The following is a 25,477-nucleotide window of genomic DNA, read 5'->3' as shown; positions in this document are numbered from 1 at the left end:
AGGCTGACATAATGGTTCAGGCCAGACCAGCTGACTACTTCTACCCTACAGTATAAACTTTATTTGACACAAACAGGTTGCCCAAATGGTTTGAGATGCATGCACCTCACCATACATGAAGAAGAAAGTGAGCATAATGTATTAATTGTACTGTGGAACCTTCCACCTGTCTCTATCTAGATCCATGAAGACTTCCAACTTTTTGGTACTTCAATATACTATGGAAAAGTGTGAACAGCGCAGGCATTATGATCGGTTAAAGAAAAGGATTGTGTATCTGATATTCAAGGCCACTTGAATTTTGTGATTCTGCAGCTGTGATGTTAACTGTATAATAAAGGATTTATCACATTTGCCACAAAGTCCACCACATGCTGTATAATTTCAATAAAAAATAGTTTCTAGCCAAAATGGATCAAAAGCTATTAGCAAAACATGAGGCTATATGGTGACATAACTTTGCACAGTTTATCTAGCCAACGTTCAGGTGACAATTTGTAAAGTAAGATGTTGAACGGGCGCCAATGAGGTGAAACTTTTTCCCATTCAATTTTAATGTGTATTAAATTGACAAGGTACAAAATACCATGCCACAGAAGACGCTACATTATGCTGTATAATTTGCATTTCCTTGCCGTTTTATTTAGTGAGCCCTGCCACATAATTTGGTCCTCAATTTCGGAATTGTTCGAGTGTCCCTGCTTATATCACACAACATATTGTAGTACAGTTGATGATGGAAGATTTTAGTTCCCTACCTATTAAAAGTGCTGTCTGACAAATATCCGTGCACAGACTTTCAGTTAGTGCTGGTCAGAGCCAAGGATAGTAAATCTGGTGATGTTAATGTGCTGCTTCCATTTATAAGAACTGTCTGGGTTACATTGTTTACGCTCATTAATTACCAGGCGGCAGCCGCTCCTGTATAAGCAGGTGTCGCTTGCAAAGAAGCACTGGCAGTTGCCTGGATCTATGCAACAAATTGGATTTGCAGCAGGTGCAGAACTGGCATGTGCTATAAAAAGAACCAATGGGAAAAGTTGCAGGCAGAAATGAAATGACCTACATGAAACCTCAAGATTTCCTTAGGTGACTCTGCAATGTCCAAAATATGAGAAACCTTTGAGTAGGGGCAGTGCATTTGCATATTACTGGAATATCATACTCTAAACATCATCTAAGGAAAATTATCCTCTGCACCCAATGGAGCTATATGTTTGAAAATGATATTTAGGATGCAACATTAATGTCAATGAATTCTGACATAACCACTGAGTTTGCATTATATCCAGGTAAGGGTGCAACTTACATCTGGTGGACATTTTAGTGGCAGTGATCTCCTACAAACTATATAAGCCCTGAGGACTGCAGTATTTCAGTGAGTTAAACCACCAGTGAAAAAGGTGATACCATCCAGTACCTTTTTTACCCAGGCGCGGCCCGTGCAGGTAAGAGCAGTTGGACGGGGAAGAGTCGACAGACAATGACGAGTGAAACTTTAATTTAAAGATAACCACTTACCTTGCGCTCGCCGCATCAACGAGTTGGTGATGCAGCGAGATCAAGGTAAGTGGTTTTCTTTTTTTAAAATTTAGGTTTCCCTCGTCTGTTGACTCCCCCCCCACCCGGCCCCAAACCCCACCGCTCATACCTGCACGGGCCGTGCCTGTTTTTATCATAATAGCAGTTTTACCTTCCCATTTCAAGTTTCACAGGTCAGAATGGGGAATAAAACGTTAATAGTGCATGTTTTCCATCATTCCCTGCTGCAAAATTTGTAATTAGGACCTTTTTTCTGAAAGCATTTGTGTGGTTAAATACGACTGGTGTGCATTAATTTTGCATATCTCAGAAATGGAAGTTGGTCACAAGCACAGTTTGAGCTAATATGGCTCCCCCCAGTTACAAGTCTAATACACCACTCATCTGAGGTGGAAATGGCAGATAATAAGTCTGATGGTGGGGCTCCTTGATGAGAATGAATGAAAAAGCACTGACCTGCAAGGGGTCCCAGCAGAAGTCCGACTGGCCATCCTAAAAGAAAGAACACAATGTGAAGGAAATCAATATAAGTTTGACCTTGATATACCAGTACTATTTTAGATGTGTGCTTTTATGTCAGAATATCATAGTCAAAAATACCATCTGACATAAATATTTTAGTTGTAGATCTCTGTCACCATCTGGATGTAATTTTCTGACTTTTTGAAATTCACAAACATTCCCAGGAGTGCCCCTGGAAAACAGTCCAAGCTCAGGTTTCCAGGCCTACCTCTAGAAGGTCATGAGCCATTCTCATAAGGGTCATATTCCTGCAGTGTGGAGTTCTCCACAGTAGCGAACTCCAAATAGCGGGGGACTATGGGCTCCTGTAAAAATGAAAAGCTTTTTTCTTTGTTGGAAAAATATTTTTCCCATTGGAGAAAGCCCTTCCCCTGCACCCCCAGCAAACGGGAATGATCCATTCTCCTTCACACCATGGAAGGGGGCCCTAGGCTGAAGTGAAAATCCTACTGTTTTTGGAAATTTGAATGTGGAATTTTGTGAATGCCTACACACATACATGTTTGTGAGCATTCACACACTTCCAAGCTGAACCACATTTTGGATAGCCCATTTTCTTACCACTTACGCTGGATTTACAGATGTGAAGAACAACTCTGGACACTGTAGTGGGGATGTCCGCACCGTAAATGGATTTACACCTGAAGGAATCCCTCTGTGAATTCCTTCATGCGTGCAAAGGGTAAATTTAGTCGTATGCTTATGTTTAAGGCCAAATTTAAGTTTGTGTCCTAAATATTGTTTACAAAAATATGGTCCTCGAGCCTCAAGCGCAACACATATTTACCTAGGCTAGGAAGAAGAGGCCTTAGTCTGTGTTCTGGTAAAATGCTCCTTTAAAGTCAGCATTGGAATCAGACCTTTTAGTTATCTGGCTGGGGAAACATCCTTTACAACGCATGCATTATTCTGCATGCCATTACCCCGCATTTTTTTACACTGCAAACACTTTTACAACGCAGGGCTTTACACCGCGAATTGTTACAACGCATTCCCCAAAGTAACGACCCTGTGAAGTTAGAATAGTAAATGCGTTGGAATGGGTAATGCGTTGGGGAAAAACTTGGCTCTTCGCCTTGTTATTAACCTCCCATATGAGTAGTTTTCTTGGAGCAATGTATTTTGGTCAACACATAAGAGAATGTTATGGGTAATTTATAGAGGGTTGTGCATTTTAACAACATTATATTAATAGTATAAAAATACTACTTAACACAGGAGCTCGAATTTCCTAAATCATGTTATGAGAATATACCAGAAAACATGGGAGCAAGCTACATACAAAGATCAGGTTCTCTTGCTCAGATGCCTCATAAATTGATATTAATGACTCCTTATGGAATCCTTCAGATAAATAATTATTTTGAGCAGCTATATAGATTTAAAAAAGTAATTGTCATTGCACGCTAAACAGCAGGATTCTGTAGTTCAGTCTCAACTTCATCAATTTGTGGGGATTGTGTTTCACCGTCTGCAGGAGTCATCTGCTGCTTGCTTGTACTGTCAAAATCCAAGGTTTTTACTTTTATTGGTATCAAATGGTTTGGTATACATTTGGCTTCAAATAAAGAATGCACCATGTCTTCTCTAACTTTTGCTGGGAATGTGCACCAGTGATTTATCTCTTCTCATGATTCTGTTACAATAGGTATCATACATTTTCCTTAAACTATGCCAGCTTCTTTCCAATTGTAGCTACTGCATACAGAGTGTTATTAAAAGTAATGCACATAAAAAATTACAAAAAGGAAAACCTTTAGGATATTCAAATATATATCCTTACATACCAATTGACCAAATTAACCAATTTATATCATTGCTCATTTACTGATACTTGAAAATCTTTAATGTGAAAAAGCAATCTATGTGCAATGAATTAGATTAAAAAGGGTAGGAATCATATGAAGAGTCTGTATTGATTACAAAAGAATCAAGATATTTTAAGAAAACTGAAAAGTATCTGTAAGGTGCCTAGATTTTTCGCTTTTTGATCATCTGTTTTTTGTACTTTTTTACTGTTGGTCAGTCTCACTACTGGGGACTCACCCACGGTAAATGGACTGTGCGTGTTTACCAACAGTGTCTGCCTTTTAGGATAAGGCTGTTTTGACGCAGAAAGGGTAATGGGCACTTGACTGGTTACATGTGCACACGTGTAAGGGCTGTGCATGTGAGACACCTGTTGTGCGCAGTCCTGTACCTACGCACAGGAAGCCTGGCGCAGAGGGGACTCTGCAGGATTGGATATTGATCTGGGGTGGGCCTCATAATGGTAGTGTATACTCATAGGAAAAGTCAGTGTGGTTTACTGTCTTGGCTGTAGTGACACTCCATTATACACTTATGGGGAAAGATTGTCTTAGAGTGCAGCTTTGCTTCCTTTTGGCCTACAAAGACCAGTGACGTATCGAACGGGGGTTGAATCTGCATGCCAAACCCAAATTTGAAAGTTCCAAAAAGATATTTGTATATCTGTACAGCTTATGGGCCATCCATGATTGTCATATTTCTCTGGCTCAGCTCAAGATCAGAGACCAGGCCTTTGTCACCCTGCTGTGCCAAGTTAATTACATTTCTCTCCAACAGCAGGTACAAAGGCCACCCCAAAGGGAGCAATTAACAGTGCATTACTCAGCTCCTGGGGAAGAAAGGGGTGGGGATGAAGGATCTGCATCAATCAATAAGCCGTCACACTGTACCAGAGATGGGCCAGCCCAAGTCCCCTGATCAAAAGTGGGAGCCCAGACCTCTATAGCTAACAATAGGAGGGGGCTCCTTCTGAAGATTTGGTGGAAATAGCCCAGGCAGTGATATCAGTGAGGGATGGAGCTGAGGCCCCCAGAGCAGATGTGATTAGTGACTCCTGGGTGATGCCATTTTGAAATGTCCCAGCAGGTTGTGAAGGAGGGTTGAGACAGGTGCGCAGAGGGGATGTGGCACCCCTGGTAGGCCAAAATGCCTCGCTTCTGGACACTTCCGCCCCCACTTAAAAGGTCTTGTGCAAGTAAGAGAGTTCTCTCTTGGTTCTCTCTTAGTTTTGACTTTCTTCTGGACACTGGGACTGGAGACGGCAGCCATAGATAACTGGAAGGAGAAACCCCCTGATATCCATCTGGACAAAGGACTTTGGCTTCAGGTGCCTACAGGACCAGTGGGGCTCTCCCCAGGACCAGGGACCGGGCCGGTTCATAGAATGGGGGTCCCAAAACCCCAAATCTGGGCCCCCTGATGTCCCGGTGGACCGGGAGTGCCGTCACACTCCCCTGAAAGTGAAATACAAAGAGAGGCGGAACTGGGGATCTCCAACTCCGAGCCCCCGGCAGAGTAGAGGAGGTCGGTGATGGACCTGCCCTGCTCTCCATGCCTGTGTCTGGGGGGAGCAGGCAGCCACCACCAAAAGGAAGGGTCCTGGGAAAGAGAACTGCCGGATCCCGTGGAAGCACAGAGAAGTGCTGTCTCCAGGAGGAACCGACTGGGGGAGCCAGGGATGGCCTCCCTGTGCTGCCCCACAATGTCTGGAGGGATGGGGTGCCCTGGTGGGACTGGCCACCCCTTAATTAAAAAGGAAAAAAGCTGCGCGGCATGAGTCTGCACAGCAAGAAAAACAAAACAGCAGTACTGGCTCTCCCTTGCGCAGCAGGAGAGACGCTCAATTGGTATTCACGTTACCAGAAAGGAGCACTCCATACTGCCATGAAGGGCTTCCCAACAGTCCAATGTTTCACCAAAGGGGTGGCCCCCGGATAGCAGGAGCACTACCAACACTTGAAGGAAGCCTACGACTGGGAAGGGCCAAAGACTTAGAGATTGAGAGGATAGCACAGCGAGGTCTAAGCGTAATATTCTTTTTAAATATGTTTTTAGGCTGGCTCTGCATTGGACACCCACACAAGTGAGGTATGATTTTTGAGGTTTGTAGGGGATACTGTGTAGGAAAACATTGGGGGATCCATGCAAGCCACACTTCCCTGGTCTCCTCCGGGTATCTAGTTTTCAGATGTATCTGGATTTGGTAGGTTTCCCTTGATGGCCGCCGAGCCCGGGACCAAACACGCAGGAGTCCCCCTTTCACAACCAGGTCGTTTTGTGATAGATAATTCTGATGTCTCCACAATATGTTTTGGGCCCTTCCCTGTCACAGGTACTTGGCCCACCTATATAATTGAGGTAGCATTTTTATCTGGAGACCTGGGGGAATGCTAGGTGGTAGGAAATTTGTGTTGGCTTGGTGATCCGACAACTTTCCAATATAGTAATGTGAGGAAAATGTGATTTTCTTTAGATGAATTTGATGTTTGCAGGGGATTCTGGGTAGGAAAACTTTGGGGGATCCACACAATCACACCTCTCTGGACTCCCCCAGGTGTCTAGTTTTCAGAAATGTCTGGATTTGTTAAGTTTCCTTAGATGGACGCCAAGCAGGGACCAAAAACGCAGGTGCCCCTTTGGAAAACCAGGTCGTTTTGTGATAGATAATTCAGATGCCTCCACAAAAGGTTTTGAGTCCTTCCCTGTCGCGGGTACTTGGCTCACCCACACAAGTGAGGTAGAACCTTTATCGAGAGACCTGGAGGAATGCTGGGTGGTAGGAAATTTGTGTCGGCCAGGTGATCCCACAACTTTCCCACACAGAAATGTGAGGAAAATGAGGTTATTTTTGTTGCTAAATTTGAGGTTTGCAGGGGACTCTGGGTAGGGAAACATTTGGAGCTCCATGCAAGCCACACTTCCCTGGACTCCCATGAGTGTCTAGTTTTCAGAAATGTCTGGGTTTGGTAGTTTCCCTAGATATCCGCCGAGCCCGGGACCAAAAACGCAGGTGACTCCCTGACAAAACCAAGTCTTTATTGTGATCGATAATTTTGAAGTCTTCACAGTACGTTTTGGGCAATTTCCTGTCACGGGCACTGGGTCTACCGATACAAATGATGTACCATTTTTATCGGGAGACTTGGGGAAATGCTGGGTGGGTGGAAGTTTGTGGCTCCCTACAAATTCCAGGACTTTTCGTCACAGAAATGTGAGGAAAATGTGTTTTTGTTTACAACGTTTGAGGTTTGCAAGGGATTCTGGGTAACAGAACCTCGTGAGAGCCACACAAGTCACCACATCCTGGATTACCTGGGTGTCTAGTTTTTAAAAATGTACATGTTTGCTAGATTTCCCTAGAATCCGGCCGAGCTAGGTCCAAAATTCACAGCTAGGCACATTGCAAAAAAGGGTCAGTTTTCACTGGAAAAATGTGATGTGTCCACGTTGTGTTTAGGGCGGTTTGCTGTTGCGGGCACAAGGACTACCCACACAAGTAAGGTTCCATTTTTATCAGGAGACTTGGGAGAATGCTGGTTGGGTGGACGTTTGTGGCTCCCCACAGATTCCAGAACTTTCCATCACAGAAATATGAGGAAACTGTGTTTATTTTATTTTAACAAAGTTTGGGGTTTGCAAGGGATTCTGAGTATTAGAAGCTGGTGATAGCCACACAAGTCACCCCATCCTGGATTCCCCTTGTTGTCTAATTTAAAAAAATGTACAGGCTTGATAGGTTTCCCTAGGTTCCCGCTGAACTAGGGTTAAAAATCCACAGGTAGGCACATTGCGAAAAAAGGGTCAATTTTCATTGGAAAGATTTGATGTGTCCACGCTGGGTTTTGGGCCATTTCCTGGCGCGGACACTAGGCCTACCCACAAGAAGTGGGGTACCATTTTTATAAGGAAACCTGGGGGAATGCTGGGTGGGTGGAAGTTTGTGGCTCCCCAAAGATTCCCAAACTTTCCATCACAGAAATATGAGGAAAATGTGTTTTTAGTTTTTTACGAAAATTGAGGTGGTTTGCAATTGATTTTGGGTAACAGAACCTGGTGAAAGCCACACATATCAATCACCCCATCCTGGATTCCCCTAGGTGTCTAGTTTTAAAAAATGTACAGGTTTTCTAGGTTTTCCTAGGTGCCAGCTCAACTAGGGTTCAAAGTCCACAATTAGGCACATTGCGAAAAAAAAGATCAGTTTTCACTGGAAGAATGTGATGTGTCCACATTATGGTTTTGGACGTTTCCTGTTGGGGGCACTAGGTCTAACCACACAAGTGTAAGACAACGTGTAAAAAGAAGTAATTTTGAAAAATGCCCACTAATTCACATGCTAGTATGGTACCCACAAATTCGGAGATGTGCAAATAACCACTGCTTCTAAAGTCCATATTTTGTTCCCCTTTTGGAAATACATACATACCTTGATACCTATTTTTCTCTATTTATATTTTACCAGATGAATTGCTGTATACCTGGTTCACAATTAAAAACCATTGCAAGGTGCAGCTCAGTTTTTGACGCAGGATACCTCGGGTTCCTGGTGACCCTACAAGTGCTATATATACGCGCAACCAGAAGGGCCCAGCAGACATAATGGCATATTGCTTTAAAACATCTGCCATACTTAGAAGAAGTTACAGGTGAAAACATAGGCACAAATGGCTGTTTATTTAAACTCAATTTCAATATTGTTTTATTTCAGCTGTTAGTTTCTTTAGGAAAACCTTGAAGGGTCTACACAGATGGCACCTTGCTGAATGCAGAATTGTTCCTACTTTCAATAAATGTATAGCCATCTTTGTGATCCATTATTAGTTTCATAGCCATTTCTACCACTAACTGTAAAGAGGTTAAAAGCACAAAAAATAGGAAAAATAGGCTATGTCCCAGTAAAATGCCAAAACTGTGTAGACAATTTTGGTTTTCTGACAAAAGTCTGCCTGTTCCTGAAAGTTGGATAGATGGTGATTTTAGCACCACAAGCCCTTCATTAATACCATTTCAGGGGGGAAAACCAGATGCTTTCTTCTGCAGCACTTTATTTCCATTTCACCCCCTAAAAACAGAAATTTCAGTATTTTGACTAATTTCTTGGTCCCTTCCAGGGGAGTCCACAAACCCTGGGTACCTGTAAAATCCTCAGGATGTTGGAAGAAAAGGATGCAGATCTGGTGTGGATACCTTACGTGGACAAAATGTTACAGGGGTCAAAGCAAAACTACCTCAAATAGCCAAACAAAAAGGCTTAGCACAGGAGAGGCCTAGCAGCGAAGGGGTTAATAAGTACATTTACACATGGTTATTATTGACTATTGCATTTACTCCTAAAATTATGTTTTTTCAGGTGCTTTTTTGAGCTTGAACCTTTGACCAAGTCAATAGTCTCATCTGATATATATATATTATATTTATACTTGCTTAGTCTCCAAACACAAAAAAGCTCAAACTCCAAAGTGTCAAAATTCGTGAAGTTTACTGCAAAGGCAACTGCATTTAGACCGGAACGGTCTCTTTCAAAGACCGTTCCGGTCGAAATGCGTCAGTCTTTGCAATACATTTTACAGATTTTGACACTTTTTGGGGCAAGCTTTTCTGTGTTTGAAGACTAACACAGTGTCATTTACATATTTAGTGGGTCCTGATCCCACTGTTTCGCACTGACCTCGGGGGCTGGATGAAATCGTATATATCTATATATATATATATATATCTATATATATATATATATATATATATATATAGATATATATATATATATATATATAGATATATATATATATATATATAACAGTCTCTTCCCAAAGGCGCTCTGTTTTCCGGCGGTGCGTTTACCTCCCCTGGCAGGGCCTGGTCTGTAACCTTTTCTGATATCAGGCTCGCAAGCTAAGAAAGTAGGGAGCGCACTCACGAGCAAGGTTCATTTCTTCTTTATTAGCATTGTGAGTACACAAATATTATCCCCAACGCGTTTAGGTCTGCCTTCAGACCTTGATCACAGTGATCAAGGTCTGAAGGCAAACAGAAACACGTTGAGGATAATATTTGTGTACTCACAATGCTAATAAAAAAGGTCTGAAGGCAGACCGAAATACGTTGAGGATAATATTTGTGTACTCACAATGCTAATAAAGAAGAAATAAAACGTACTTGTGAGTGCGCTCCCTACTTTCTGCGCTTGCGAGCCAGACATCGGAAAATAGATATACACACACACACACACACACACACACAGGCAGACCAGTGGCCATAGCCACTGGGTAGTTATAGTTAGATCAGAGTCTCCACAGGAAATGTGTTTTTTGTGTTGGTAATAACTTTGACATCGTTTGATGAATCTCTACAAACCTCTCCAAAAACGTGCTCCTTTTTGCCTAGTCTGTACATGGAAAGTTTTGGGTTAATCTGTCAAGCGGACGACTGAGATAAAAGGAGGTCCCAAGACGTAAAATCCCCATGCATTTTCCATAGACTTCTTTAGGTGGGGCTACAGCAATAACTGCTGACTAAAATTACACCAAATGTGGTAGAAAGCTAGATCTTGTTATGCGGATTATGCTTTTTGTAATTTGGTGTAAATTTCTGCAGTTTTTGAGAAACAAACGTTTAAAAATATTTGTATATCTGGACGGTTGGATCTGAGCGAGAGTCTCTAGGGAGCGCCAATATAAAAATGGAGCCATCTGACTGGCCCCGGTAGCTTTTTTTTCTAGGGCTTATTTGCTCCTGCGGGAGTCAGGCTCCAACGGGAGCATGAGCTCTGATTGGCCGCCAGCAAAATCAGAAAGATGTTGCTGGCAGCCATTACAGGACTTCAGGACTTAGTCAGGGTCACGGTAGGGACTTCCACAGGATAAAAATAAAAAGGCAGCCCGGGAGCTAATTCTTTAATTAAGGGAAGCGGGTGAGTGGCCCCCTACCATGACCCATATTCGGCCCCGGGGACACCATTCCCCAGGGCCCAATTTATTACTATGGGGAGGGGGTGTGTACTCCACCTCCCCATGCCTAATTCGGCCCCAGGGGCCTCAACCCTGGGGGCCAATTTATTAATATGTGAGGTGGCATGGAGCCCCCCTCCCCAAGCTGTATTCAGCCCTGGGAACCCCAACCCCGGGGCCCACAGTTCTTTTTTAAGGTAAGGGGACTGTGCGGTTCCCCTCACCTAGCCTTTAAAAGGTCCAGGGGACTCCATCACCGGGTTATGTCTTTGAAAAAAAGGGAGGGAGGACATGACGCCCCCTCCTTGAGCCTTTAATGGCCTTGGGGACCCCATCGCCTGGGAGCCGGCTCACTTGCGGTGTCCCAGGGAGGCTACCCCCAGAATATTGTAGTTTCCCTACCTGCATCGGCGTGTACAAGGAAACTTGTGTTTGCTCCCTACTGGCGGGAGCATTTTTTAATCTCCCGCCAAACGTGAGCAAACAAAAAGTTTGCTCCCAGCAGGTGGGAGCTTTAAAAATGCTCCAGTTGCTGGGAACAGACATGACATCGGTTTCCCTGCCTGCACTAATTTGGGCAGGGAAACAGATCAAGATATTGCTCCCACCCGGGGGAAACAGCATAAATAGCTGCTCCAGCCAGGCTTTAGCAAAGCCAGTTCCTGTAGCATGTGGGGAGACGTCTGGGACCACAAGGGATCTGGGGCTCCCCCAGTGGGCCCTAACATGTGTATGGTGGGTGCCCTGGGTGGGTCTCGGGACACCCACATATTATAAGGACAGGCAGTCCCTGAGGGAACAATTGTCTCAGGAAGAGGGGCCTTACGCCTCCTCCCCTTATTAAATTATGAGGCCCCTGGGGATAGGGTCCCGGGACCCAAAAAATGGCTCAGGGAGGTGGGCCTCGCACCCCCCTCTCCATAACTCATAAACCTGGTCCTGGGGGATGGGGTCCACAGGGCCATAATAGGGTCGGGATAGGGACCACGCTAAAGGCCGTGCACAGTGGGGGTCGGCTTACATTTGGTAATAAAATACCTAGAAATTCACTGAAAAAGACAAAGGTTAAAATAATATTTAGGTGAATGTGTCAGTGACAACATTACCGTTTTGAACCCAAAAAACAACTGAAATTTACCAGTTATTTGTGATGTAATCAATGATGGCATAAATGATGTCATAGAACATGTCATGAGTTATATAACATGCAAGGTCATAAGCAGTGAATGGCGAGGGCAAAAGTTATAGTTAGCTCTTTAAAAGTGGTGGGCATGAAGGCCTGTCCTGAGTTGAAAGGAGCGGGTAGATGTTACAAATTAAGCACTGCACTTACCTCCCACTCTCCCACTCATTTTAAAGTATCAAGATTAAACACATGCAAAATCAGGTGACATTACCACTCTGAGCAATAACAAGACATAATAAAACAGTGTTCAAACTCAGTGATAGATGGTGAAATTTAAAAGCAGCGGGCGTGAAGGCCTGTCCTGAATTGAAATAAGCGGGTAAGTCAAGCAATCGAGCCCAACTGTTTCAAAATGGGTTTGAGGGGAATCTCCCATTGCCCCAAAAATAAAGGGAAATGTTTTGCATTTTTAACCACATTTTACAAAACCATTTGGATTAACAGCTGCATGTTCAAAAGGAAGTTCTGAATGCAAACTCTTGAAACATTCAAATAGTTGAGTGTTATCCAACTTCCTGTGGCCTTCATGTAAAAAAATGAAAGAAAGCGGCACCACCACAGGTCCAACTTTTCATCTGAATTATTTTCTAAATAGAATTATTCGGGTGAATTGGACAACTCGAGTGTGCACGTTTCTTTCTTTCTTTTTTTTTTCTTCTTTCACACTTTTGTTGGCAGAAAGAGTGAGGAAAGTGACACTGCTGAGTTGTGAAGTGTTCCCTGACTCCACGGAGGGCACGACCAGCAGCTTCACGTTTTAAATGCCTTCTTGCAGCAGGTTGACGTCTTCCCCAGCCGAAGATGAGTTGACACCTATAATTGATAAAAACCACTAATGATTGTTGAAGGGAAAATTATAGAGTGAAACCCAGTAAATCTATCAGAAATGGTTTAACTCTCACAGAAACCGAAACCTCTGAAATTTGCCCTCGCCTTCATACCAAAGTTTGCACATGGGGCCACTTCCCAATGCAAATGAGGGAACACCCTCTCCTAGTGGCATTGTATTACAGAGGGGGCCGCACAAGCGTCTGCGACCTTCTGTAATCCCAAAGTGCACCGGGGGCGCACAAAATGGGAGCAAACACCAATTGCACCCCCGGGGCACTTCTGCAATACAGGCCCAGGTGCTAATTTTGATAGAATGCATGCGGCTACTGCGAAGTGGTACTCATCCTGTTGAAGTACTTCAGCTCTGCCGAAAAGTGCAGGCATGCTCCCTTTCTAATAAAAGAAGTGGAGGTGCTTGGAGTCTGTAAGTGCCTGCCTGTGTAAAGCAGTGAATGTCACAAATGACAAGCAGGGATATGCCTGGCAGGCGACAGTATTAATGGAATATTCACTGATCATCATGAAAACATCAGAGTTTGTAACGATATTAAGAAGGAAGCGAGAAAAAGTCGGAAAAGGGTGATTAACACAAAAGTGATGCATGAGGCTGCATATACTGACACACCATACAGACAGTGCATCAACCTGCAGAGTGTCTTCAGCAGACTGCAGTATGACGGCTCTTTGTACTTTTCCTTAATTATAAAACAGTTCACCTAATGATACAGAATCAGCTGTGAATGCTTCACGATTCTACTAGAGATCCCCCATGCACAAAGCTAGGAGTCTAAAGGTGACAACCCTTAACATGCTGCACTGAAGGCCCACGTGCAGTTCAGAAAGAGCAGTGCACCATGTGTATCCCAACTTTCTGGTATGGTCGGACTGACCAAAGGGGCAAACTGGCAGTGCCCAAAAGACTGGACTGGCAGGTAAGCGTGTGGGACATTTTTCGGTCGAGCCTGGGCAGCGCATGCACTGCTCTGCGAGGCATGATGTGTTAGAGTATGGACTTGAAGCCACACCCACTCTCCGCCCATATTTGTAATTGGCTTGTGTCAGTGTCCTTCGTAAATGCTGGCTTCTGATTCGTTAATAGGCTTGTTAGTCCCTCCTTAGTACCGCCATGTGCCATGTCTTCACTTGTAACCTCCCTGGAGGACTGGCCCTTTTACTTTGGTTGTTAGACTGTATGTCTTATTTAGTCTGTAAACACTATTTTCTTTGATGAATTTCTCCTCTTGCAGGCACCACATGCTTTCCTGCAACATTCAGCACGCCACTTTCCAAACAATAGGACTCGCATTTACAAGAGTTTGAGCTATTGGCATTGTAAATGTCAATGCCTTTTATTTATGTGTTCATTATCAACACAGATAACTAAAAGGCATTGTCATTTACAATGCCAATAGCTTAAACTCTTGCAAATGCGAGACCTATTGTATTGCAAATGGTTGTTCTGACTGTTTGCTGGCCTGTTTCATGGCCTGGTGGGCCAGTCTTTCATGTTGATTGTACTAATATTACCACTCACATTGCCTACAGCAAGCACAAATGCTTGCAGTATCCCATATGCTGCAAAACACCTTTATAGTGTGTCTTAGCAAGTTCACAACTTCCCAGATTGAAGAATATGGGTCACTTTTCTAGATAACTGATTCGTTACTGGGTTTCTCTTCATTTTGGTGCCCGAGACTATATTATGTGCCAGTTCGACCCTGCTGTCTGCTTGTGCATTGTGCATCAATTTGCCAACACCATTACACAAACTGCACATGACATAAGTCATTACTTTGTCTCCGAAACCCATAGTGAGGAGAAACAACAGCATCTCAAAATGCTGGGAAAGGAGAGACAAGCTTCAAAGCCCCTTTGCCCACTTGGCAGAAAGCCCTAGTGCAAAGGTCTTCAAACTGTGGGGCGCACCCCCCTGGGGGGTCCGTGGATGGTTTCCAAGGGGGGCACGAATGCCTTTGCAAATACATGTCAATGAAGATGACCAGGAACTGCAGCCTTATTCATTTGACGCATTTCCTGGTTGTCTTCATTTACACGCAGCCCAGAGTGCTGTGAAGGGAGGTCACTGAGTGTCAAGAAGTTGACTAAAAGAAAAGAACTTACTAGTTTTTTGTTTTTTCGGTGTCAGCTAACTACATATAAAACAATGAGCAAACAGATTCATTGAAAAATAAAGTCAAGTTATACTAACCCTTAGTACATGTACTCTTTTATGTTATGAAATTTCAGTTGGCACATACCATCACTGCAGATGTCTGTGAGTCTGAAACCAGAGCAATACATGATTGAACCCAAGTTGACACATTGGGGAATAGTGACCTTTGTACTAATGGTGCCATGAGGTCTCAGCGTGTGACAGAAAGCACTGTGAATATGTAAGTTATTATTTTAACCTTGCATTACACACAGTCTAACATAGGCTGCTGCAAAATATGCAGTGTTTTAAATAAAAGCACGTTCCTACAAAATATAGCTTTTAGGAATGTGATCAGACTGTCCCCAATGTAAGCATTTTTATAAGTATAAGATAACACCCCTACATTACCTCTAAGAAAAAAATAGTTGGCACTTTGGTGAATTAAGCAGGGCCACTGAAATTATGTGGCAAGAGAAGACCAAATTATGCAGCAGGGTTGATTCAATTACACAAGAAGAAAAGGTAAATTATGCAGCATAATCTGACACATTTTGTGGTTAGCTTTATTTAATTTTTTATCATTTGTAGTCATGTTAACACTGTTAGGTGAAATATTATACCTCATTTGTACCAATTTAACACCCAAATACATCAATAAGCAACTGCAAGATGACCAATCAACCTTTATGAAGGGCCTTCTATTGCTCTGGAACACGGCGCCAGCCACGTTTTAAGTAACTTTTGATCTGTTTGAACTAGAATCAATTTTTTTTGTTAATATCAGCAGATTATGTAACAGATGATGGAATATGTAGGTAATGCGCTAAATCTTTAACAATGCAGAAAACGCTTCTGCCTCAGAAACTCATAATTCCAGTGGCCCTGGCTTTAAGTGACTAAGCAAGTAATGGCTGGTAAGAGGATGTAGTGTAACGGCCATAGTGGCCGACCTTGAACCTGGGGAACAAGGTTCGAGTCTTGACGGGAGGCTCAAGCATCCTGTGATTGTGGGCATATTCCCTGTACCTGAAAAATAATTAACGTGTCCGTCTGTAATGCAACTGGTGGACATGCATAGTGCTCTGACACCTTCGGGTCGAGTACGCGCAATATAAAAATGCAACAAAATAAAAAGTCTTGTTTCCTCTTTAACTGTTTGCACTACTACCCCACCCTTGCTTTCAAGCAGAGGCACCACAAGGTCAGCACTAACCATTCAGGTGATAGGGAGCAGAATTTTTGGGTCTCATATTTAGTGTGGGTTATGAGTTATAGAAAAAGTACTCCTGAAATGATCTCATAAGCCATGCCTTCTGCGTGCAGCCCTTTCCCTCCCGCTCACCCAATTCTTGCCTGTAAAGATTTGGAGGAAGGGGGGCCTACATTAAAATATTTTGCTTAGAGACGCTCATTTCTGTGACCTATATCCTGTGCATAGTTTGCATGGTAGCACTACACATAGCTACACAGAGTACACTCTTATCTACATTCTATAACACAGCATCTTGCACACTGCAAGTTACAATAAAATTAGAATATCTGTCTTTATATGCTATAATGCATAAGTGAAAATGATACATTAACAAGCAGTGAGAGACGTGATGATTTTGGTATCCTCCCTAACCTAGGGAGAGAACCAAGCAGATGCCTTGAAAACAAAAAGCACATTTTCTTGAACGATTCGTCGGTGGTCCCATCCTCTGAGGACCACCCCAAGCACAGTTATTGGCAAAAATACAATCCCAACCAAAGGCCCTGCAAAGCATTATGGGACAAGATTAGCAGTGGGCAGTGAATATTATAGTATCCAATATCAAAATAATTCTACACAGAGCTGCAGTTCAACTAGTCGTTACTAGATGTCCCTCACGAGTCAAATGCAAAAGCATTGAAATTATTGTTACATCAAGCTGCAGTTCCACTCGTTGTTACTAGATGTCCCTCACGAGTCGACACAAGTCAAATGCAAAAGTTTCATGAAAGGGTTTCAATGCTTTTGCATTTGACTCGTGAGGGACATCTAGTAACGACTAGTGGAACTTCAGCTTGATGTAATAATAATTTCAATGCTTTTGCATTTGACTCGTGAGGGACATCTAGTAACGACTAGTTGAACTGCAGCTCTTTGTAGAATTATTTTGATATTGGACACTATAATATTCACTGCTCACTGCTAACCTCGTCCCATAATGCTTTGCAGGGCCTTTGGCTGGGATTGTATTTTTGCCCATAACTGTGCTTGGGGTGGTCCTAGGAGGAAGGGACCACCACGGAATCGTTCACCAGCATGATATGCTCTTTGTGTTCAAGGCTTCAGCTTGGTCTTCTCCATAGGTTAGGGGGGACCCCAAAATCATCACCTCTCTCATTGCCAAACATTTTTCATTCACAGTTCGCTTTTGTGAATTAGGTATATGATTTCTAGCATGTAAAATTGCTGTAGCAAAGCATTTGTTAGTTATGTTGCTAATACGACTACACTATGTGTGGGATCACAAATTTCCACTGGGCTATGTCCATGTTGCATAGTGCACAGTACTGCAAACTATGCATGCTTTGTCAGCAAAGCATAGTAAAATGCCCAGGCTTACTAAAAACATACCTGAAAAAAGATTGTGCTTTATGGACAGTCCTACAAGAAAGCAGTTCCTAGTGCCAATGGAAAATACTATTACTATTTTTCCAAGACTGGAAAAGAAACTGAACCACCTGCAGTATAGAGTGCCCAGCTCAGGGCTTCTGTCTCTCAAATGCCCAGGCTGCACTGAAGCTGGCACAAGAGTGAGCAGGGACTGCCTTAGGAAGATGGTAAGAGATTGGAGGTGGAAAGCTACGCTCATCTCCATATCTTTGCTGACAGTAGTGTGTGAAAGGAAAATGTACGCTCACCAAACTCATGGACAAATAACCACGTGACTACAAAATAAAGCCGCATGGTGATTGGCGCTAGGTTGTAGTAATCTTCTCGCCCCCATGTTGTTTACCTGGCACAGTGCATGGTCCCGGGGTCGCTTACCGGCATAGCTTGAGCATTACAGCCAATCTCATCACTGCTTTCTTGCTCTTTATCACATTGAAAAGATTAATAGTGCCAGGATTGGCTTGGCAAGTGAACCTAGCGCTCTATCAGAGTCCAGGGAGCTGTGTCTCTGTCCCCCGGCTCCCTGGTACAGCATGGGTTCAGAAGGCTGAAGTACACATGTTGGTCTGGACATGCTGAGACCCATCAGCAGGACATGTGCACTCCACTTCAGCAGCACCGGGTGGACAGGCAGCTTGTTATTGCTGTGAACCTCATGATCGGCCTTGCCCACGGGAAGTGTACCCAACATTGCAGCCCGTCCTTTCCCACTGATACTGTGAAGTGGAGACCAACAGGAACACAAATTAAAGTGAAAAAACCAAAATGCCACAATTAAATATCTGGTGTCTGACAGCGCGCAGTGGGGGCGGCAACGTCCTGACACCCCTATGGACAATCTGCCACTGCTCAAGCGAACAGCTGCAGAAAAAAACAAGCATTTGCAATGCAATAGGTCTCGCATTTATACGAGTTTGAGCTATTGGCATTGTAGATGACAATGCTTTTTATTTAAGTTTTTAAAAAAAAAAAACATATATAAAAGGCACTGTCATTTACAATGCCAATAGCTCAAACTCGTATAACTGCGAGACCTATTGCATTGCAAATGCTTGTTTTAAATGTAAAGTAACTAACCAAGGAAAGTTTATTCTCATTTGCATGACCAATACCTCACTAAGCAACACACATTCACGCACACAAACGCATACACATCAACACATGGCCATTCATACCCTTTAGATTGCTAATATAAATATGTATTGAAATTAACAAACATATACAAACATAAATTTGCATACTCAATCATACGCCTACATATATATTAATGTCTAGCTACACGTGCACATGTATGTAAATTGTGTACGTACACACGCACTAACACATTTGTCATATTTAGTTGCACATGCATGCATACAGAATCCAGCCATCACTCCAACATCCTATAATAAACAAATCAGTGTTTACTTACGTATAATTAGACACGCGCGTGCGAACAGGCAGACACACAGGGACTCTAGAGAGACAATATTATGCATTTCTGCTAGTTTTACGATTGCTTATTGGTTTGTAGAAAGCACTTTGTTTTCTTGGTGTTAACAATGTTCTGGTTTGCAGCCACAAGTATAGTTATGAAATGGTGAAGGAGGTTCTGGAATGAAAACAAGATTCTGGAACTAAATCCACGCATCTGGAACGATGACGGGTTCTGGATTATGGAGCCATGGCTATGAAATGATGTAAGGATTCCCAAGACATGGTACTTGGATGATGACTGGGTTCTGGATCCGGTGAGAGTGCTCTGTAGTCAGAACAGGGTTCTTGAAAATGTCTCAGTTCTGGAACATGATGCATGCTTCTGGAATGTATTGAATTGATATTGGATCTGGAAATATTTCACGACTTTGGAGTGAAGGCACGAGCCTGGAAGATGACCGGTCCCACTGTGATGGCAGGGTTCTAGATTGATATATGTTGCCTGATAACTCGGTGGGTATTTTTCGGTGGGTGCGCGCGAGAGGTTCAACGTCATTGACTGATACTCCCTCATCTGAATAAACCATTTGGGATAGATGCTCCCTCCTCCATGTCCCCACCATCCTGTGCACCATAGCCATCCTGACGCTTCTCCAGCCCAGAATGTGATCCCGCCCCCTCGTGCAGCTGCAGACGTTGTTGGGTCCATTAATGGGAAGTGTGTGGTGAATTGTAGTGGTGGTGGTTACGGTGATACTGACGGGGGTGGTGTGCGCCTACGGAACTCCTGGGCTCGCATTGGCAACCCATTTGTATTGTCGGAACAGCTCGCAATTCACAGAAAATGTGACTTCCCTTTTAGAAATGAGAGGAATTCACCCCAAAGGAGAGACGTGTTCTGCAAAGACTACGGCGATAGGGAGCAGGGGAAGGGTGGCATGGAAAATAACAATACAGGTCGAGTAAACGTGGACCTGGAAAGAGGAAGGGTGTTGAGGGAAGGACGAATGAAAAAACGGGTCACTCGGGAGAGAAGGATCAGGAGGGTGACAGTGAATGAGAGGAAGAGACAAGACAGAAAAGGGCGCGAGAGGGAAAGATGAGTAGGAAAAAGAGGATAGTCGAATAGAATGAAACTGGGGAGAAAACGAATAAATAGGGAAAAAAGTGTAAAAGAATGGTAGAGAATAGCAAGAGAGAAGTGAAGTAAGCGGGAAAGAAACTAAGAAAATAAAAAAGAGGAGGTAAAGAGAATGAGGAAGACAACCTGAGAAGCGATAGTAAAGAAAACAGGAGAAAGGCGAGAGATGGAAGAGTACGAGAGAAGATAAAAACAAGTCGAAGTAACCTGCTAAAGAGAGCGTAGAAAGGATACAGGCACGACGCACAGATAGAAGACACGACATGGATGAGAAGACGAGGTTGAGAATCCAAAATAAAATGTTTAAAAATGCATGCGGATTGTTAAAGTGGCAGTCTGTCCATTAACAGCAACTGCAACAAAATAATAAACATAGTGACCAAAAAGACAGGCAACAGAAACAAGCATTGGCCGCACGCACGCCTCGCGCTTAAAGTTAAAAAAAACAAGACAAGCCCGGCTGAGCGTGGCGCGCGCGCGCTTGGGGGCGGGGGAGCACATTCCAGGCGGGGGAGCGAACCCTTTGAAGTGCTCCCAAAAAGCGGAGTGCATGGCGGCACCAAGCGCGTGATTGCGCGCGTGCTAGCAATGTAATCCGCTTTTTGGGAGCACTTTGAAATGCCCTTTTACAATAGTCTCGCTTTGCGATCGCTTACGTGATAGCAAGGCGAGACCTAAAAACAATCCATAGAGGTACAGAAAATGCAATGCACCAGGCTCGATCTGACTCTTACTCCCACCAACACTACCCTACCCACTGCACAAGCAAATGTATTCTGGACAACTATACACATGGCAACTAGCAGATAACATTCCACCAGCATGGCAAAACATAGTACACAGAAAAAAACTGATATGTCTCAGGTGTGAAGGAAGTGTGCACAGAAGATGCTGAAAAGACAAGCCGAGTACAGTGTCAGCTATGTTCCAGTTCCTGGCTTTTTAGTCAGAGGCGTGGCTAGGGTGAGCGGTGACTTTTTTTGGGGGAGGTGGCGAGTGCAAGGTAAGTTTTGTTTTTTCTTTATTATCCGTCGTAGGCGGGACCCTCCCGCTTGCAGTTGTCTGTTGCCCGCACCCTCCGCTGATCGTGGTTCGTTTGCCAGCACCGCCCCCCCACACACACTTTTTAGTCAATCGCATTTACATTCCAGAACTTTACATTTCACTTTTGACACTATAAGCTACGCCTAAAGAATACTAGAGCACAAAGTTCTTTTTCCAAAACAAAGTAGGGACTGGCTGAAAGTGTCACACACTGAATGAGACCACTTGGCAAGTAGGATTGCACCCATAAGGAGTCTCAAGCGACGCTGGGCCAAAATCAAAGCATGTCAGATCTTCACCGCACAAATAAAGCTCTCATACACGTCACCTTGAAACACTTAAGAGGGAGATTTTGAAAGTACAATTGGAGGCTAGGATGTTTTACGAGGGGGGAAACTAGATATATGACATATTTTTTAGCTTAAAGAATGTGTAGTTTCCCACCTAAATTAAGGATGTTCGCATGTATGATTAGTCATATCAAACGGAACACTAGAAAACCTAATGAAAAAAGTAATTAGATTTTGAAAATTAACATAAAGGGGTGTACATAAGATATTTTATTTTAACTTGTACTCTCTGAGACATCTCTGAAATATTCCTCTTTTAAAATGGAATGACATATTATCAATGACATATTATCAACCAAAAACAAGGAATTGTTTACTTGATGGAAAATCACCAACACACCTCACAGGCGTAGCAATGGAGCTGCCAGGCAGCAATTTTGCTACAAAGGACTGTTTGTGGACAGCGAAACTGAATGAATTTATGAGGCATCAGATAACATTTCAGAGCTACGTTTAAGCAACATATGTCCTTTTTATGACCCATCCATTGTAGGCCCAGCCAGGCCTTAAGAAGGGATTTTTATGTTTTGTTTATTCTTTTACTGCGTTTCTGAATCTAAAACACTGACAACAGACCTGGGGTCATCCAAGGCGCTGTGGATGGTGAAACAGTATTCAGCTAGCCTTTGGTAAAGGCCCTTCATCAGACACCACCAGCAGGTCCTTCATCGCTACCGGATGACCTTTAGAGACCCTTGACATGCCCTCAGACACCCCCAGCAGGTCCTGAGAGACCATCAAGCAGGCTGCAGCCATCTTCTGTCTACTTTGAGCCACCCCAGTCCACTCTCAGACACTTCCGGTCATCCTCAAATTTCCTGAACTGGTCATTAATGATCTTCAGCAAACCCTCTGAGACCTTGTGGCTTAAATATCCTTGAGATACCCTTATTCAGTGTTGGAAGGGTCTCTTGGGAACTAAGGCACTGACAGGTAGACCAGCTTGAAAAGGTCAGTGAGAATGGAGAACTAGACAGAGGGAAAGGTTACTTTCCCAGGGGGCTCTTGGAAGGTGGGGGCCACAGGCAATTGCCCATTTTGCCCATTCCTTAAAATGACTCTGTGAAAAACTATATCTCTTACAAAGTGAAGGCTTAACACCTACATCTTAGGGAGTGTCTAAAACAGCAGCATCCCGTGCAGGTAAGAGCGGTGGGGCTAGAGGATTTTGACAGACGACAAGGGGAAATTAATTATTTAATTTTCCCTAGTGGTCGTCTGTCGAATCTCACCCCAACCCAGCCCCAAAGCTCTTACCTGCACGGGCCACTGCTGGTCTAAAATACATGCAAAATTAGACGCTACATCAATACAACCTACAGTGACAGGACACAATTTGATCTTTACACCATTGGTGACCTACTTACACAAGAACCTAAAAAAGTCCTACAATATGTACCCACATTGATAAAAGATACTACGGAAATACTGCTTGTGAGGAAGGACAAACATCGTTCACTTGTTATGTAGTTCTATATGGTAATATACCACATGACGCAGGGAAGAAGCAGTTGAGGAATTTTTACTGAAACAACACAACTAAAAAGAGGGTGTTTTTGTTAAACATATTGCACACACCTCATACTGTACCACTTCTAGGTAAGGTTTTAAAAACAGTTTTTGTTCCAAAGTATTCATGTTTCAATAGGCAGCAACAATGCTCGTACTAATGTGAAAATTTTTATGCACAAGGTGATCAAGAGAGGATATTACATAATGATAGGTGGAGTCATCATAAAATAAGATGGTGGTGGTACATTGACGATATACGGAATTTGCCAAGGTAGCATTGAAGTCTTGAGCAATTTCATGTCATAATACCATTAAATTTACTTTTAAGATGGGAAAATCTACGATTAAATGATTGGTTGTGAACATACCAGGACAGGTTCACAAATTATGTACAAATTTACATGTAAAAAAGACTGAGTAAAAGAACCTTTTCGATGCTAAAAGCTGTAACCCTAGAGCTCTAATAAACAACTTATTATACAATTAGCTCAACTTCTGAGACTTAAAAGAATGATTATTCATGATGACATGTATGCTAAAAGGTCGACACGAGGAACTACACACAAAACAATACAGCAGGCTCAGAATCGAATGAACAAAATTAAAAGGGAGGACAATTTAAAGATATGGAAAGAACACTAAAGAACAATTAATCAAGATCATACGTTTTCACAACAAAGTTGTAAAATCAAACAAACCATCAGTAACCACTGACAGATTTTGGCACATGGTGAAATATTAGAATATCTTAACAAAAATAACCCTATGATGATGTACATCAGAAAAAAGAACTTTCATCAAATGTTGATTAAAGCAGATGTTTTAAAGAGCACCCCCCCAAAAAGGATTATTGACTCAATCAATCAATCAATCAATCAATCAATCAATCAATATAAGCTTTATTTGGTTTTAAGAATAAAAAACATAAAACTAGTACAGACATAAAATAGCACATCCAATAAAATCCAGCCTGAATACATACTAGATATAAAAATACTTATAACTGCCACAATCATTAAAAAAACATACAAAAAATGTAATCACAGCTTTTCCTCAACCTTACAGCAACTTTAAAACAAAACTAAGAACATTAAGTATGATGTTTCCTGTAAGCATCTGCAAATAAATAAGTGCAGGTCGAACATGAGAAAAATTCGCCCTTTTCAATACGGGGAGAGATATAATTTCCTGGGAACGGCATTAAAACTACAAAACATAGTCAAATGTAAAGTGTCCTGCCGAGATCTATTGTCCCAGCTGCAGGACAAAAGCTTTTAGCTCCAATTCCCACAGCGAGGGTAGGCTAACAAAAAAGGCAATAGGCCCAGCCAGACCCTCATTAAAAAAAAACTGGTCATACTGGCTATTGACACACAAAAGGTAAGGCTCAGTGGAGGGCATAGTTTTCAACATGATATATCGACGAACACTGGGTTTCAATAAAGCGCCCTCTTCCCTAACCGAAAATCTCTGTTTAAAGACTAATGACTCATTTGAGGGGAACATTTCCAGGTCTACACTACAATAGTGTCATTAATTGTGAATTTATAATGCACTCAAAGAAGAAAAGACATATCCCTTCACATGACTTTGCAGCATGGGATATAACAAGCATTGGCAATGCCAAAAAGCGTCACATATGAGATCTATTGGCTTCGATAATGTTTTTTAGTAATGTTGTATAGTATGGTATGCCCTGTCATTTTGTAGTATGGTATGGTATATAATTACATGGTGTAGTATGGTATGGCTTGTCATTGAAAAGTATGGTATGGTACCTTATGGTATGCTACAGCATGGTATGGTGTGGACTATTATTGTACAATATGATATGGCTTGTTATTGTCTAGTATGGTATGGTGTGGCCTGTCATTGTAGAGAATGTATGGCTTGTTATTGTGTAGTATGGTATGGAAAGGTAGGGTATGGTATGGCTTTGACATTATATATATGGCATGGTATGGCTTGGCTGTATAGTATTGCATGGTATGGTATTGCACGGTATGGTATGCATGGTATGGTTTGTTTTTTTATTGTGTGGTATGGTGTCTGGTATGGCTTGTTATTGTATGATATGGTATTGTATGGTATGGTAGGCTCTTATTATATAGCATGATGTGGTATGGTATGGCCCGCCACTGTATGGCATAATATGAATGACATGCCATGGCATTGCATGGTATAGTATGGTATGACCATTGCATAGTATGATATGCCCATTATTGCATAGCATGGTATGATATGGTATGGTATGACCTGCTAATATATACTATGGTATGATATGGTATGGCCTGTCATTGTACAGTCTAGTATGGCCCGCTATTATATAGTATAGAGTGGCAAGATATGGTATAGTATGGTATGGCTGGTCATTGTAGGTATGT

At 42.7% G+C, this 25,477-nt stretch overlaps 1 protein-coding gene across 1 annotated transcript in view; it reads right to left on the bottom strand.

Moving 5' to 3' along the window:
• Positions 1-25,477, bottom strand: part of FAM131C (family with sequence similarity 131 member C) — a 389,134-nt gene that overhangs the window by 219,461 nt on the left and 144,196 nt on the right. The window contains exon 3 of the mRNA XM_085609013.1: positions 1,999-2,034. Coding sequence (XP_085465139.1) covers positions 1,999-2,034 — 36 coding nt within the window. The remainder of the gene's footprint in view (positions 1-1,998; positions 2,035-25,477) is intronic.

Source organism: Triturus cristatus, chromosome 1_2, assembly GCF_964204655.1.
Source record: "Triturus cristatus chromosome 1_2, aTriCri1.1, whole genome shotgun sequence".
Taxonomy (NCBI): Eukaryota; Metazoa; Chordata; class Amphibia; order Caudata; family Salamandridae; genus Triturus; species Triturus cristatus.
The sequence above is the reverse complement of the archived record's forward strand: the minus strand, read 5'-3'. Positions and strand labels throughout refer to the sequence as shown.